Source organism: Coregonus clupeaformis, chromosome 17 (genome assembly GCF_020615455.1).
Source record: "Coregonus clupeaformis isolate EN_2021a chromosome 17, ASM2061545v1, whole genome shotgun sequence".
NCBI classification, from domain to species: Eukaryota; Metazoa; Chordata; class Actinopteri; order Salmoniformes; family Salmonidae; genus Coregonus; species Coregonus clupeaformis.
The window spans coordinates 26892058-26910244 of NC_059208.1; the positions used below are offsets into that span (position 1 = coordinate 26892058).

At 41.8% G+C, this 18187-nt stretch overlaps 1 protein-coding gene across 2 annotated transcripts; it reads right to left on the reverse strand.

Moving 5' to 3' along the window:
• Nucleotides 1–3746: 3746 nt before the first annotated feature.
• Nucleotides 3747–17056, reverse strand: LOC121556098 (phospholemman). Of its 2 annotated transcripts, none has more exons than XM_041869981.1 (8): nt 16936–17056; nt 10374–10425; nt 9904–9945; nt 9650–9676; nt 9283–9357; nt 9103–9139; nt 8893–8933; nt 3747–4680 (listed from the first exon to the last, which is right to left on the reverse strand). In XM_041869981.1, the coding sequence occupies exons 2-8, from the start codon at nt 10405–10407 to the stop codon at nt 4661–4663; spliced, it is 276 nt and encodes a 91-aa protein (XP_041725915.1). In that variant the 5' UTR covers nt 10408–10425; nt 16936–17056; the 3' UTR covers nt 3747–4660. The 2 variants fall into 2 exon arrangements, with proteins under 2 accessions (XP_041725915.1, XP_041725916.1); XM_041869982.1 differs by having other exon boundaries at nt 9904–9942; nt 16936–17055.
• Between the last annotated feature and the right edge of the window lie 1131 nt (nt 17057–18187).

The window sequence follows — 18187 nt, forward strand, 5'->3', positions numbered from 1 at the left end:
AAGGAGGGGCAGTAAGAAAGATACATTTCGTTGGAATTTTACCCACTCAACCACTGTAAGAAATTATTCTGCGGTGAATAAAAAAAGAAATAAAAAAAAAGATACTTGTTACAGGCTTTGGTTTTTCCATTTATATTTTGAGGTTGGACTTTAGCACGAATAGCTCGTTAGCACGTAGGGCGCACCGATTGGTGTCACCTCGTCAGTCAGTATTTGTTACACCTGTGATGGTTGCCATCTCGTTAGTGGGATGTTGTTTCACATGTGTTGGCCCATGTGCACAAAGTAGATGTCCTAACCGACTTGCCAAAACTATAGTTTGTTAACAAGAAATTTGTGGAGTGGTTGAAAAACAAGTTTTAATGACTCCAACCTAAGTGTATGTACACTTCCGACTTCAACTGTACATGTGCATAAGCACAGAGATTACATTTAGAACAATATCTAGCCTAATATAAATAAATATGGCATAACCCTCAACCTTTGCACAGTGACCAGACCGTACAAATGTACCTAGGTAGGTAGGTATGCAATATCTAGCTACAGCCATGTCTAACAGGCATGCTTCAGCAAATATTTTTATAGTAAAACCAGCTTATCAGTTTTAGAGATTTACAACAGTTAAATTATTGTATTGATGTTTCTCCTCACTGTTAGCTAGTAAACTTAGCTTGCTTGCTGGATAGCCAATAATTATTATTTACATCTGTTTGAAATCCTATCTTGAATCAGCCTTCTCCACAATGAACTGTATTATAAACAAATACCGCACCAGGCTCACCAATGAACACCTGCACCAGTGTCTCAGAGTTGCTCTCACACCATTTGTGCCAAAGTTCACAGCATTGGCAGGAGACAGAAAGTGTAATTTCTCTCATTAATGCAGGGCAAGGCCCAGAGTAACTTATACATGAATTTTGCATGGCCAGCAGTGACGTTCTGTGCATTCAGATTATTATTTTTGTTCAACTCTCCTTTGTTCTCCAGAAAACATGCACTTTATTTTTACATTTTAGTCATTTAGCAGACGCTCTTATCCAGAGCGACTTACAGTTAGTGAGTGCATAAATTTTCATACTGGCCCTCCGTGGGAAACAAACCCACAACCCTGGCGTTGCAAACGCCATGCTCTACCAACTGAGCTACACGGGACATTTAAATAAAATATTTGGTTCACAGTGCATTTTTTTGCGTAGACAGTTATGCAACTACTTTTGTTCTTCAGCAATGTTGATGCAATGTTGCACATGTTTACATTCGAAAGAAGTTGTAGTTAATTCAAATTCTTAGTCTCACTTAATGTATTTAATGTACATTTTATATAACAACAGGTTTCCTAAGTCATAGACGACTATGTTTGTTACTACGCTGTACCACAGCGCCGATAAAGGACAATATCCATCCGGACCTTTGCCACCTAGGAAATTTGTGTCACTGGACCTTCTCAAATAGTAGTTGAGTACCCCTGGTCTAGAATGTAATTGTATGCTGTAGAATTAAGAGTTCCCTTCACTCAAACTAAGGGGCCTAGCCCGAACCATGAAAAACAGCCCCAGACCATTATTCCTCCTCCACCAAACTTTACAGTTGGCACTATGCATTGGGGCCAGATTTGTCCCTCGGACTGCCAGAGGGTGAAGCGTGATTCATCACTCCAGAGAACGCGTTTCCACTGCTCCAGAGTCCAAAGGCGGCAAGCTTTACACCACTCCAGCCGATGCTTGGCATTGCGCATGGTGATCTTAGGCCTGTGTGCGGATGCTCGGCCATGGAAACCCATTTCATGAAGCTCCAGATGAACAGTTCTTGTGCTGACGTTGCTTCCAGAGGCAGTTTGGAACTCGGTAGTGAGTGTTGAAACTGAAGACAGATTATTTTTACTCGCTTCAGCACTCGGTGGTCCCATTCTGTGAGCTTGTGTGGCCTACCACTTCGCGGCTGAGCTGTTGTTGCTCATAGATGGTTCCACTTCACAATAACAGCACTTACAGTTGACCGGGGCAGCTCTAGCGGGGCAGAAATCTGAACGAACTGACTTGTTGGAAAGGTGGAATCCTATGACTGTGCCACGTTGAAAGTCACTGAGCTCTTCAGTAAGTCCATTCTACTGCCAATGTTTGTCTATGGAGATTGCATGGCGGTGTGCTCGATTTTATACACCTGTCAGTAACGGGTGTGGCTGAAATAGCCGAATCCACTAATTTGAAGGGGTGTCCATATACTTTTGTATATATAGTGTATGTGACTGTATTGACTCACTCTTATCACATTGTTTGAAGAAATGCGATTGAGCATTGGAAACACAAATAATACACGCAGGGCCAGTCTCCCGGACCCAGATTAAGTCTACTTCTGGACTAAACAGCATGGCCAACTGAGTCTCCAAAATGCCCATTTAGGCCAGGAGTAGGCTTAACATGGGTCCAGGTAAACTACTCTTGCTCAAAACTTTGTAGGTCTAATGTTCTTCTTCAGCTTGTTTCTTCTTGTCTAACTCACAAACCCTCTGTGACCTTCTGGTTGTATCATACAATGATACACTCTCCACAACTTTGTTTCCGCTGCCCGTATCAGCTGACTCTCATATCTCAGTTACCATGGCAACACATGACCTGCCATGACCACTTTAGAATACAATGTAACCCATGAGAAGGTGCTTTTGTTATCATGGCCATACTCTATTCATGGTAGAATGCCTGTGGGTAGAGTTTTGTTTGTTGCATGAATTTTGCAGTGCAAGATGAAAGTGGATTTGGACTGTAGCTCGGAAACTGGCAAGGACATACTTAATTATGCTAGAGGATATTTTTGACCTTGACACACTTTCACTTTAAAATAATGCTATAAGCTAGTGTTCATACCATAGACCGTATGGTTCATATTATAAAGGACTGTTTCCCTGTGCAGTCCAGATGATCTTACAGTTTTTCTCTATCGCATACAAGCAATTTTGGGATCTGTGTTGAAACGTAGCTACACTGAGAATACAAAACATTAAGAACACCTTCCTAATATTGAGTCGCAGCCCCCCCCCCCTGTAATTTCTCTCATTAATGCAGGGCAAGGCCTTTGGGTGGTGGATCTTTGTTGAGTGGTGGATCTTTGTTGATACACATGGGAAACTGTTGAACATGAAAAACCCAGCAATGTTGCAGTCCTTGACACAAACCGGTGCGCCTGGCACCTACTACCATACCCCGTTCAAAGGCACTTGCATATTTTGTCTTGCTCATTCACCCTCTGAATGGCACACATACACAATCCATGTTTCAATTGTCTCAAGGCTTCAAGAATAATATTTAACCTGTCTCCTCCCCTTCATCTACACTGATTGAAGTGGATTTAACAAGTTACATCAATAAGGGATCATAGCTTTCACCTGGTCAGTCTATATCATGGAAAGAGCAGGTGTTCCTAATGTTTTTTACACTCAGCGTAGTTTTGATGGATGTATTAATGTTTTGAGAAGGCAACAGAGTTTAGTGTCTTGGGAACTCGGTTTTGAAACATAATGTTCCAAAAAATGCTTGTACGCATTTGAGAAAAACTGTACCAGTCTTTGTTCAGTGTCTCATATAATCCAGTAGATGGCGATGTAGAATAGTTTTGAACCACTCAGGACATGGGCCTTACATCAACAAGAGAAAAGTATTTGCAGTATTTACATTTGAGGAGCCTATTAGACTTATTTTATTTAGAGATCCAGCATCTATTAGCATAATGTCATGTAACATTGGACACAGTCATAAAAGGTAACTCTTTTAATTTGAATTACAAACATAAACAACATCTATTCATTTGCCAAGAAACATCTCAATGTAGACCGTGACTCATTAAAAGCCAATTGGGGAGAAAACCCTCTTCAGGGACTGTGATTGCTTGTGTGAGTCTGACTGAAAAAGTAAGCAGGTATCTAACAAACTAAAATAACATGAATGTTGTTTTGGTGGCAAACACTCTCAATCAAGACTATATCATCCGCTTATACAAATAATTTTAACTTTCTTTACTATTTAAAAAACATTGCATTTATCATACAACAGATTCTACTGCATAGACCAGTGCACTTTTCTACATTCAACTAAAAAGCTCATATAGGAATAATCAAGATAAAGGGGTGTGAATAGTTATTGAAATTATAATAGTTTATGGCTACTGGTACCTATTTTCCAGTAATGTATATGCATGTAAGATTATTAGGGGACAGTATGGCAATTCAAAACATACACAAATCTACTGCATACTTTCCACACACAGGTGGAGCAACTAAAGATGAAAAACATTGCAATGAAATAATGAGTGAGTCGACACACAGCATCTTTTGGTTATCTGTTTAAATACAAAGAACATTGGGGAAAAATCGTGTCCTGCTTTGTCTGCCTGTGTGTGCTCGCTGGTGGCGAGTTACAGTGTGAGTATTGGGCGGAGCAGAAACAGGAGTGATGGGCGGTAGGTAGAACAGCAACACAGGTAAAAGCAGCACACCTCTGATCTCCAATGGCACAGTACCACCTCCCTCTTGGGAAGACAGCACCAAACTCTCTAAAAAACAACCTCCATTGGACAAAAAACAAGCCAACTCCACCCATCAATTTTTATCTCTTAATTGATGCAGAGACAGAAAGTCGATTTGATCTGCTGCCAGTTGGGCGTTTGGTTCCTAGCACTCACTAGCCCGAGCTGTGGACAGAAAGAAAGATGACTTAATATTTGAAATCATTTTTTACCAAGTCATGTGAGATAACACAGACAGACTGTTGGGCAGCCATAATGATCATGTCCTCCATGTCCCCAGACCACAGGCAAAACAGTGACAGCCATGGCTATAGTTCTGGACTGGACAAGAGTTTTTGGAGAGATTGAGAGCTTTTTGATGATAAGCACAATTAATATTAGCAGCACATATGCGCAGGGCAGTTCTGTTCAGCAGAGGGAAGGACGTGCCACTCCCAGCCTACATCAGCTGGTGAGCTATGAGGGAGCAAGCGATGAGTGTGGGCAGACAGGCTCCGGCTCCGCCTCCGATTATACACGTTTTTAAATGAATTGTAATATTTGTAGCTACTTTTTAAGTAAATACCTGCAGTCAACTTGTGCAATACATTTGGAGATAAAGCAGATCGCGTTCGTTCTTCATTTAACATGTCATATTATTTTACATTATGAAGCTTACCGTAGTTCACCAGAACAGTTGAGCCAGTCACGTGTTTGTTTGCAAATAGCACAACAGGAGAAAGCGGGAGCAGGTGAGTCCAGCTGTTTATTTGGTTTAACTTGCTAGTTAGCTAAGTAAGTGGCTGAACTAACAAGGAGACGGGGCATCATATAGTTTTAGCTTTCTACTGTGTTTGAGAAGTCAAAGCGAGTTATCTATACAGCTGTCACTGCTATCTTGATTTCCTTGCATTTGTTCTCCTCTCTGTTCTCGGCAGCCTCAGTCTGCTCCTCCGCCCTCTTCTCCGAGCAGAGCAGGCAGACAGGCCGTTGCCCTAACGACTCCAAACAGACACAGCGTGTACACATGCTGCTCCAGAGCACGCAGCAAAACTGAATTCATTTGCACAATTTATCTTGTTTGCTTGTCATGGAATTTCTATCTGCAACGTTCGAGAATGTTTTGCAACTGAACGTGGCACTGATAACATTACGATTAGCCAATATGCAGACATTTGATGGCACAGAGAGAAAGGAAAAGGGATAGAAAACAATTGATTGACTAAATTCCTCTTGCCACTGCACTATATCTGACTGGGTAAATTACTCCTCTTGCCACTGCACTATATCTGACTGGGTAAATTACTCCTCTTGCCACTGCACTATATCTGACTGGGTAAATAATTCCTCTTGCCACTGCACTATATCTGACTGGGTAAATTACTCCTCTTGCCACTGCACTATATCTGACTGGGTAAATCACTCCTCTTGCCACTGCACTATATCTGACTGGGTAAATTACTCCTCTTGCCACTGCACTATTTCTGACTGGGTAAATTACTCCTCTTGCCACTGCACTATATCTGACTGGGTAAATTACTCCTCTTGCCACTGCACTATATCTGACTGGGTAAATCACTCCTCTTGCCACTGCACTATATCTGACTGGGTAAATTACTCCTCTTGCCACTGCACTATATCTGACTGGGTAAATAATTCCTCTTGCCACTGCACTATATCTGACTGGGTAAATTACTCCTCTTGCCACTGCACTATATCTGACTGGGTAAATTACTCCTCTTGCCACTGCACTATATCTGACTGGGTAAATTACTCCTCTTGCCACTGCACTATATCTGACTGGGTAAATTACTCCTCTTGCCACTGCACTATATCTGACTGGGTAAATAACTCCTCTTGCCACTGCACTATATCTGACTGGGTAAATTACTCCTCTTGCCACTGCACTATATCTGACTGGGTAAATAACTCCTCTTGCCACTGCACTATATCTGACTGGGTAAATTACTCCTCTTGCCACTGCACTATATCTGACTGGGTAAATTACTCCTCTTGCCACTGCACTATATCTGACTGGGTAAATTACTCCTCTTGCCACTGCACTATATCTGACTGGGTAAATAACTCCTCTTCCCACTGCACTATATCTGACTGGGTAAATTACTCCTCTTGCCACTGCACTATATCTGACTGGGTAAATAACTGCTCTTGCCACTGCACTATATCTGACTGGGTAAATTACTCCTCTTGCCACTGCACTATATCTGACTGGGTAAATTACTCCTCTTGCCACTGCACTATATCTGACTGGGTAAATTACTCCTCTTGCCACTGCACTATATCTGACTGGGTAAATTACTCCTCTTGCCACTGCACTATATCTGACTGGGTAAATTACTCCTCTTGCCACTGCACTATTTCTGACTGGGTAAATTACTCCTCTTGCCACTGCACTATATCTGACTGGGTAAATCACTCCTCTTGCCACTGCACTATATCTGACTGGGTAATTTACTCCTCTTGCCACTGCACTATATCTGACTGGGTAAATTACTCCTCTTGCCACTGCACTATATCTGACTGGGTAAATTACTCCTCTTGCCACTGCACTATATCTGACTGGGTAAATTACTCCTCTTGCCACTGCACTATATCTGACTGGGTAAATTACTCCTCTTGCCACTGCACTATATCTGACTGGGTAAATTACTCCTCTTGCCACTGCACTATATCTGACTGGGTAATTTACTCCTCTTGCCACTGCACTATATCTGACTGGGTAAATTACTCCTCTTGCCACTGCACTATTTCTGACTGGGTAAATTACTCCTCTTGCCACTGCACTATTTCTGACTGGGTAAATTACTCCTCTTGCCACTGCACTATATCTGACTGGGTAAATTACTCCTCTTGCCACTGCACTATATCTGACTGGGTAAATTACTCCTCTTGCCACTGCACTATATCTGACTGGGTAAATCACTCCTCTTGCCACTGCACTATATCTGACTGGGTAATTTACTCCTCTTGCCACTGCACTATATCTGACTGGGTAAATTACTCCTCTTGCCACTGCACTATATCTGACTGGGTAAATTACTCCTCTTGCCACTGCACTATATCTGACTGGGTAAATTACTCCTCTTGCCACTGCACTATATCTGACTGGGTAAATTACTCCTCTTGCCACTGCACTATATCTGACTGGGTAAATTACTTCATTTTGAGTTAATGTGGACCCAGCGACTCAGACTTGAGCACTTGAAATAGGACTCGAGCACTGGGGCTAGGACTTCAGCCATAGGGACTTGCGACTCGACCATTGGTGACTCAGACTTGGACTCATAAGCGAGCATAGGGGACTTGGGACTCGATTCGGACTCGAGGTTTAGTGACTCGACCACATCACTGGGCGAAACAGTCATTAGCTCCCGTTCAATGTCATTAGACACCGTTCTACTTTTGGACACCAATGTGGCTGCGGCGTCTGTGGAACATTGATAACAATGGCAATGACGTGACTGAGTGACGGAGGTGCAACCCATACTACTTTGTCAATACCATGCAGCACCATCTGGTGATTGTGCTACTCTCTCTCTCTCTCTCTCTCTCTCTCTCTGCGCTTGTATGTGTCTGTTTGTTTTGTATGTAATGTGCAATATCTATGTAGACTGAATTAGGAATTTACATGGCCAGATAATTCTTATATATGTTTGTCATATTTCTGCTATTGGGAAGAGAATAGCATGTTATGCAGAAAAATATATTGGTAGGACAAGGATATGTATGTTTGTGCACATGGAAGTCAGTTATTTATGTTTACTATAGGTTAATGAGGCAATACAAATGTGATGTGATGAAAATGAAAGGGCATTTAGTTGACAGAAAATGGCCACTGTTTTCATAATTTTGACAATAACTAGACTAAATCATTATTCAAATGACAGAAATGTGACTTAATTATATTTTTGTCAAAATGACTAAGACTAGACTAAATCTAAAAAAGAGCGCCAAAATTAACACTAGGACAGAGAACCTGGCATGGAGGGAGTTAGTGAGTCATAGTGGAAAGAATCAGTCAGTCAGTGTTTGGGTCTCTGTGCCACCTGTGTGATAGCAGGACTGACATACAGAACAACCAATGCCTGCTGACAGTGTTATCTATGCCAAGGCCTGGCAGTAGGCAACTAACACTGAAACAGATGGAGAGCGTAATAACAAGATAATGCCTAAACCCACCCGTTGCTCCAACATGGCAGCATATTTCTAATCCTTTTTCCTGAAGAGGATATTTTGTAATGATCACTTAAACATGCCAGTCAGTTATATATGTTCATTATATTCCTAGCAAAGACTTATGCATCCAGATGGCTAGGAATCATCCAGTGTACAGTTTGGGCCAATCAGAGAGGAGATTGAGAGGTCAGGGGAACAGACCTTGATCGTTGAGTGGCTGGGCGTTGCTTCCTGACCTCCTCCTGCAGAGAGAAAACCAGCGTGTCAACTCACACTACATTCCATTATACATTACAACACCTAGCTACATAACACACACACACACACACCTAACGGAAACGTAGTTTCACACAAAGAGCGTGCCCTGATCTGGACTGAACTGAGCATGCACTGATCTGATAGATCATTTACCTTTTGTCCTGGTTGAACTTGCATCTGCAGTGTCCGCCTGTTATAAGAAGAATGGTCACAAGTCAATCTGTGTCCTATGTTAATGTGAGCATGTGTAAATACATGCTATGACTGTGTCATCATATGTGTGTGTCTATGTGTGTATGTGTGTGAGTATGTGTATATGTGATGGAGTCTTACTGAAGAGGATGGTGATGCCGATCAGACACAGAACTGCTGCAAGGATCAACCCCCCAACACGTAGCCTGTGATAATCTGAACAGAGAGAGAGAGAGAGAGAGAGAGAGAGAGAGAGAGAGAGAGAGAGAGAGAGAGAGAGAGAGAGAGAGAGAGAGAGAGAGAGAGAGAGAGAGAGAGAGAGAGAGAGAGAGAGAGAGAGAGAGAGAGAGAGAGAGAGAGAGAGAGAGGAAAAAAGCCAGGAAGCCAGGAATTTTGAGAGTTGTTGTTGTTGAGTGTTCTAAAAATTTCAGAGACAAAGAAGTTCTAAAGACAAGTTCCAGAGACAAGACACAAGTAGACTATGAATGAGATGTATCTCTCTGCTCACCAAAGGTAAATGGATCCTCCTCCTCCACTGTAGGGGCAAAAACATGACAAAGGTCAGTTTATACAGCATCCAGACACCTTCAAAAATAATAGAAACATCTGGAACGCACCCAACCACAAATGGGCAAATAGCGAATGGCCTACTTTAATTTCCGAATCAATGGTTTATCTGGAGACCATACGATTGCATGTGAAAAGATTTAGAGTAATAAAACTATGGAACGCTATTATGGTGAACAATTGTCAGTTACATACTTTCTTTCTGCTCCTCTGCGAACACAACTGCTAACACAACTGCTAACAGAAGAGAAACAATGGTAAGCACACAGCATAATGCATAGACAACATGGCATCCCAACAATGTCCCAAAGAAGTCAGCTGCCCGCCCCTGTGACAAGTGCACTTGTAACTTTAGTGGTCTCTCAACTGCTTTGACCTGGAATAGCACTGGAGAAGGTCAATGAATATATCCTTCCTCTATTTAGTTCTAGATTGGTATAGTATTCACATCCATAACCATATGTCTTTCATAACATTACATAAACACATTTTCTCTCTCGCTCCAAACATACAGTAGTATCTACTGTGCTGAATACTGAGCAAGAGTTGTGAGTGAAGACTGGGCAAAACAAGATGAACAGAGATGGTAGCTTTGGGGAAAACCTAAGCAGGAAGTGGTGCTATTAATAGCTGTGTATGATTGGTCTTTAAGACCTGCCACTCACATGTCAATAAAAGCAAAGCAGAGATATTTGCCATCTTCAAACTCTCTTTCACCTGGGGAAGACAGAACATAAACAATTGAGTGAAACAAACTAATGGCATAATAATATGATCACATTATAATATTAGGCTCACTTTATATGAGAAAGTAGATGAGCATTATGACTGCAGTGCACCCTAGCAAATTGGCACTCATCCTCCATGCCCTTTTCACACCCACTTAAGCAAGAGCTCTGCTGCTCAAAATGGGAAAAAAATGGACCCGCTTGATTGTCTGAACAAGGCTCCACTTGTTAGAATTAAATTACCTTTGTCCCACAACCCATTTGATTTGATTAGACCTTTTCAAACCCGGGAAGCTAATGGCAGCTCATATAGTGCCCAAAACTGGCTCACACTGGTTCCAATGTCAACAGAGACCTGATACAACTTTTAGCCTTTCCCTGGAGTCCCATATTTGATTTAGATTTGTACAAAATGGCTTCTGAGCAGCAGCATAACCCATACGTTGCCAAGAGTCCTTTGCTTCATCTCATGCCAAACCTTCAAACCCAATTATGTTTCAGCTTTTCCTTGTATATATTTTGGGCTATAATGTCTTTATAATCATATAACTGTCAACTGCCATAGCGGAGTAGAAAATCCACAAGGACAATATGCGGGACCATTGAGCATGGCTCCAGGGCCAAAAAGTAAAGTAACTAGACCCCAGTGATTTTCCATCACACCTTATGGATAAAAGACAAAGAGAGAAAATGCCCTTCCCCATCAGCAACCACACAATACACTCACCACAACCCCCCCCACATAACAAACATGCTGGGGCTGGAGCAGTATTCCAGGGGTTTGGCCTTCTTTGATCACACTCTGCCTAACATGATGGTTCTGGAAGGGCTGGCTACTGATTTGGACAGGAATGGAGTCTCGAGGAGATTTGGTAGCTAAATCCCTTATGTCACAACTGTCTCACGCTCCCCTTTTGTTTCTGCTCATGATAAGGCTACATTTATTTTCCGTCATGGTGTGTGCCACCAGCCACATACTGGAGAAGCACCAGATAAACTAACGTTTTTTAAATCTTCAAGGATTCCGACTCCCTTCATTCTTCTCACCATACCCTATCCTGGTCCCAAGGTTTAAGAAGGTACACTACACTACTAGACCATGTGTGTTGTGGTTTTTCACTATGAGCTAAAAGTGGTTTAAGAGTGTACTAGACCTACGCTTTGCCATTGCATAGCGAGTACTCAATGTTGCATTATGTGAGTACCATAAATTACTACGTTTTTGGTCACTTGTGTTTTCCTGCCATGGTAGTGACCAAAAAACCACGATAGTTGTTTTTTCATTGTACTACCATGGCAGGAAAATACCAAGTGACCAGAAACGTCAGTGACTCCGCTGTCCTGGCGTCGTGGGGGAGCTTGTTCCACCATTGGGGCGCCAGAGCAGCAAATAGCTTTGACTGGGCTGAGCGGGAACTGTGCTTCCGTAGAAGTAGGGGGGCTAGCAGGCCAGAGGTGGATGAACGTAGTGCCCTCGTTCTATAATAACACTACAGCTCCTATAACAACACTACAGCTCCTATAACAACACTACAGCTCCTATAACAACACTACAGCTCCTATAATAACACTACAGCTTCTATAACAACACTACAGCTCCTATAACAACACTACAGCTCCTATAACAACACTACAGCACCTATAACAACACTACAGCGTTTATAACAACACTACAGCTTTTACAACAACGCTACAGCTCCTATAACAACACAACAGCGTTTATAACAACACAACAGCTCCTATAACATTACAGTGTTTATAACAACACTACAGCTCCTATAACAACACTACAGCTTCTATAACAACACTACAGCTCCTATAACAACACTACAGCATTTATAACAACACTACAGCTCCTATAACAACACTACAGCGTTTATAACAACACTACAGCTCCTATAACAACACTACAGCTCCTATAACAACACTACAGCTTTTACAACAACACACAGCTAAAACAGGGAGCCTCCCTCCATCTTATAGCAGTGTATGGCGTCTCATGCTACTTGGCATTTTCCCTAGTTTCTTTCCGAGCACACCCTCCCTCTCCCCAGCAACGTTGGTGAGGGAGAGGGAATGCAACAAGCGGGAACCCCTCCAAAAACCGGTCGTGGATGGTTTACGATTCAATTCAGGGAGAGAGAGAGAGAGAGAGACTCTCCCGGGGTTCTTTCTTTCCGCTTTTTCAAGTTGGGAATCATATTACAGAGTAACGTTAGCAAAGGGTGGAGGTGCGGCCGACCTTCTGAGATTCATGTAGCAATGTTTAGGGTTGTCGGTTGTCTCTTCAAGACAATGATAGGCAAGGCTGTGGATCGTGCTTAGCTGTACCCTCAGTTCCCCACCAGGCAGATTCACCCTGGTGACCAGGCCTGGTCATAATAGGATTAGTGTTCTAACATGGGTCACGCTGGCCTCCCTGCCACTGAATGCCTGAAGTAAAGGAAGAATCGGGTGTTTGTGTGGTAACAGTACGACTCGGTTCACCCCTCTCTCTTTGCCTTGCATTGTCCTCCTCCCCGCTCACTCATTCATTTAGTTACTCACTCAGTCACTCACTCAATCATTTATTAATACTTTCCAGCTTTATGATCAGATCCTACATTTTATCCCACTTCACTCACTAACCTGCTCATTCACAATGGGTTGTCTAAACTTATGATGAGTACACACCCACACCAGTCCCGCCCTTATTCATTCACTACACTGCCCTTAATCACTCACTACACCTCCCTTATTCACTCACTTCACCTCCCTTATTCACTCACTACACCTCCCTTATTCACTCACTACCCCTCCCTTATTCACTCACTATACCTCCCTTATTCACTCACTACACCTCCCTCATTCACTCACTACACCTCCCTTATTCACTCACTACACCTCCCTTATTCACTCACTACACCTCCTTTATTCACACACTACACCTCCCTTATTCACTCACTACACCTCCCTTATTCACACACTCACTCCCTTATTCACTCACTACACCGCCCTTATTCACTCACTACACCTCCCTTATTCACTCACTACACCTCCCTTATTCACACACTCACTCCCTTTCTCTCATTCACTCACGACACCTGTGCTTACTCCCTTATTCACTCACAACACCTCCCTTATTCACACACTCACTCCCTTTCTCTCATTCACTCACTACACCTCCCTTATTCACACACTCACTCCCTTTCTCTTTTCCTAACTCCCTGTCTTTCCCTCTGGCCTCACTCAGTCACAACTCCCCCATCCCTCTACAAAATAATTCAAAAGGTCATCCTAGGACTAGCTAAGTTTATTAGGAGTAAGAATAGTCACATACGGGGGAAATTATTTGTGTAAAGTTACTTGTAAAGGTACTTGTGAAATGGATCAAATCTATGATTTTTTTGTTTTCTTTGTGTTTGTGAAGTCTCTTCTATTAATCTGTTCTCCCTCTATTCACTCTGCCTACCAACATGAGGAGGACTGTCTCGATGAAATTCCCAACTATGACCCAGTCACTGCTCCACACTCGCAGGGGTTCTGTGTAAACACTATGTTTACAGTGAATATGTGTTTGCCTGTGTGTGTGGGTGAGTCTAGATGAGTACATCTGTTTGTGTGTGTGTGTCAGTGTGTATGTGTGTGTACAACTCCCAATATGACCCAGTCACCTCTCCACGCTCATACAGGTTCCCTCCCCCATAGAGAGTATCTGGGATATGGCCATGGCCCATAAAGGATGTGGTGGCTGAACACAGGAATCTAGCATGCAGCTAATTTAGGAACAAAACATGCCGCTGAGAATAGGCAGCACCCTTTGAGGTATAATAAGAAGACACACACACTGGGAAACCATTCTAATGTGGTAAGGGACTGTGATAGAGCACTACAGTATTGCATGTATGAATTCATATTACATCTGGAATAAAGAACATCTGATATTTAACATATTTCTTTCATGCTGTCAGAATTGTTGATTAAAAACGTTCTGGGTAGATTCTTCCACGCTGTCTCACAACCACAACCGAACCAGACAGAAACGAGTACCAGACGTTTCAGTGAACATCTGAAGCTAGCTGGGTAAACTGTAGTAGATATTTGCTCATACAGAGTGCTGTTTTTCTGTCAGTCAGTCATAGATGGCTACCAGACAGAAACGAGTACCAGACGTTTCAGTGAACATTTGAAGCTAGCTGGGTAAACTGTAGTCGATATTTGCTCATACAGAGTGTTGTTTTTCTGTCAGTCAGCCATAAATGGCTATTGAAGCCACTTCCTTGTTGTTAGTGTTTGATGAAGAAGTAGCTGCTGGAGTAGAGCAGGGCAATGTGTTCCTCTGGCTGCTCAATGGAGAGGGGGAACGTGGCATACTATAACCATGACTCATCCCTCCTACCCACAGCCACAAGGTTAGCAATAGCAGCAACATCAGCTCCACTGTTTAAAGAAGTAATGCTGCCTTCCCTTCAAGGGAAAGACCTTGGTGTTGCTTTGCTGTGCTTCTGAGGCAGGGAGCTCTTTAGATAAGCGTTTTATATATCTGAAGTAAAGATTGATGGTGTTGCTATGGTGAATATGTGACGAACCCTAATTATCTGAATCTGAGTCAAATGAGCCTTAAACTGAGGAAATATAGAACCATTGCTTGCCTATCATCTCTTGTGATATTGTAATGTCTCACAGAATAAATAAGCGTCACACTCCGTGATCACACTGAATCGCTCATTTTTAATGAGGCAGTCTCTATGAGGTCCTCACTTTTGAACGTTGCTCATCCGTATTTGAGGTGGAGACAAACATTGTGTATGATTAGAGCCGCCAGTAGGCGACCCACTGAAGGTAGTAGAATTCGTTTAGCTTTTGAATGTGAGATAACATTTATCTGTCAGTTTTAAGTCTGTCTGTCAGTAGCAATCACCTTAGCAACAGCATTGTGCTGGAGTAACCACAGTGAATAAAGATCTGTCCAGGATAACAGCTCTATCTGGCTTCTTATCAGCTGGGCTGTTTGCACTGTACAAGAACCACAGATCCCTGGTATCACAGTTCCGTAAGCATAGCCTACAGGAGACTGGGGACAGGCACATTTTGTATCAGCCCCTGCTTTAACTATGAGAATACTTTAAATAGAACAGTAATTTCATAATAACATGTCTGTCTACGAATCAATCATTCATACCATTTCAAAATGTCTATTAGCATACCCATTTCACACTACTGAGCCGAACATAACTGAGCCATGCTGTACTGTGTTGGCCTGGTTACGCATCACCATAGTTGCTGGAGCCATGCTGAAAAGGACAATGTGAAAATAAAATATCCAAGCCAGCATGGTAGCCTACGGTTTGAGTTGGCACAATAGTGTGTGAAGGGTACCACCAAGCTGTTGAATAGAAATGGTCATTCAAATGTGATTCCCCACACACAGCGGCATGTGCACTGAAGCATTTTCCATTACAGAAGGACAGCACACCAACTAGCCTACCAGTCCCAAACGTATTATCTTGCGAAATTAATTTGATAAAATACTTAATATTCTGGTCCAGAAAAAAAAGTATAATAATAAGCTAATGGGAGAAGATATGTAATGGTTATTGTTGCATCATTAGGCCTGACCAGCCTCCACCCATCAAAGCACAGCTGGACCACAGCTGGATGATGAGCACAACAGACATTCACAATCTGGCTCTAGAAAAATGTATTGAATACAATAAAGGTTGGACCGCATGTTCCGTTGTTTTCCATGAGCGTTATGCCAGATAAAAGACTGAACGTCACGATTTAATTAGGTCCTCACTATTTTATAAGACTGCCTGGACACCAGTGCTAAACGGAACAGAAACGAGAAGAAAAGTTGCCGAAGGACAAAAATTTGCTTTAGGCCTATAGGTTAAGGACTTTTTCTTTGGATATTACAAACAACATCCAAAACACTGTTGTAGAACAGCGTGAGTAACAAGAACTGAATTCATAAAAGCAGGTTTACAAATACATCTACAAATACATCTGCGTGACGCGGAAACATTATTATTTATAATACTTGCACATGGCTCTGGCTCATATGCACTTGTTCTGTATGTCTCGCATAGGCCTATACTGTAGGCTACTAACTGAAACTACATTACATGCAGGTTAGATCTTTGTTCTATAAACACAATTAATAGCCTAATAAAGATTGTACCCTTTGGAGTATTTTAGTTAGGCTACTCAACTTTTCCCCAAAACTGAGCAACTCTTGCCAGGAAAGAAAAGGATATGCCTATAAATGAAATAAAGTTATTTTAAGGTCTTACTAGGGATAGGCTACTACTACTGGAAAATATAGAGCTATAAATTTGTCTTGGTCAAAGATGCACAAAGCAAACATTTTAGAAATGACTTAGACAAGATTAACCTATTGTTGTCTTTAAGGATGATGTAATGAATAGAATAAATAACTGTTAACATACTCATACTTTTGATGAAACTACAGCTGAGCGTTCACTCGAACTCTAATTGTTAGAAAATGAAAACTTACCTCCGACACGCGTTAAAACCAAATGGAGATGTGTGTAGTGGGAAAAAAATCAGGAAATGTCGTACTCTTGAGTCAGACAGACGCCAACACCCTTTTTCACTGACGCTCAACAGGTTTGCTCAGTTTGAAAATAGGCTGAGTTTAAATTGAAGTTGCATGCGCTGGAGAGGAGGAGGATTTTATTATTTGTTTGTCATTGGTTGCTTTCAATGACCTGTTGTTGCTATAACAAATCGTTAGCCGATGTAAAAGCAGAGATGGCAGATACCAAATCGAACATTATCACATCAATGTATTCAAAATAGTTGTGTACAGTACCTGCTTAGGTTACATATTCTATCTAGAGAGCATGCACAGTGCACATCTCTGAATACAAACAGTTTAGCATATTGTTTACTTCTAACAATGGTGTTCAATTGTATTTATTTGGCTTTTCATTAATAAGAATTTACACAAACATTTGAAGGCAAATCGTTTTAGCTCAATACAACTCTGTTTGACCATAAAGCCTAGGGCCTAAAGCTAAATTAAATGTATTTCAGTTGTTCGATCATACATCTCACTATCACTGTAAAACACCTGAAAATAAACCCATATCTTTGAGCCAATAAAGAAACAAAACAGTACATAGATGTATTGTGGTCCACCCACCCACCCTCCATCCGCTCTCACATCCATTCAGGTGTCATTATATTGTCATGGCCAGAGCCCTGCCCCATTCCCACCCCCAAATCTTCATTATCAGAACAACAGCAACCAGTTAGTCAGATTCCATCCTTTAGAAACGCTCAGAGTTCACTTGTGTCATCTTCGGATTTTCTTTAGTTGTTGAAGGAGAAAGAAAAGAGAGAATGAAGATAGAAACAAGATTTTTTAAAATGACACCCAGTCCAATAGTACAATGTAACAATCATTTCGTGTACAGTATAAATTATTTGTGAAGCATTTATGTAGGCCTAGTTACGGGTTTATGAACACGTGGATATAACATAGGCTCTTACTTGTTCTTTCTAGTGCATTTGGGATCTGAAGAGAGAATAGTGAGATGTTACTACAAACACTGACAAAGTCTGGGTCTATCCTCTTGACTTACATTCATAATGTAAGAACTTATTGGTAATTGGGCTTTGTGTACTTACTAAGTAGGACAAACAATCCACCTGCTACAAGCAAGCATGCAATGATCAGGCCTCCAATTCGTAGTCTCTCATAGTCTGGGAAATTCAACATTCAACAGCTCAGGATCACACAG

What these genes read in the sequence shown, in the direction of transcription:
- LOC121556098 (XM_041869981.1), bottom strand. Translation starts at nt 10,407, where the DNA reads ATGGCAAATATCTCTGCTTTGCTTTTATTGACAT. An exon ending in CGGCATCACCATCCTCTTCA is followed by an intron (nt 9,140 to 9,282) that starts GTAAGACTCCAT and finishes TTCTTATAACAG; the next exon opens with GCGGACACTGCAGATGCAAG. An exon ending in AAGTTCAACCAGGACAAAAG is followed by an intron (nt 8,934 to 9,102) that starts GTAAATGATCTA and finishes TTCTCTCTGCAG; the next exon opens with GAGGAGGTCAGGAAGCAACG.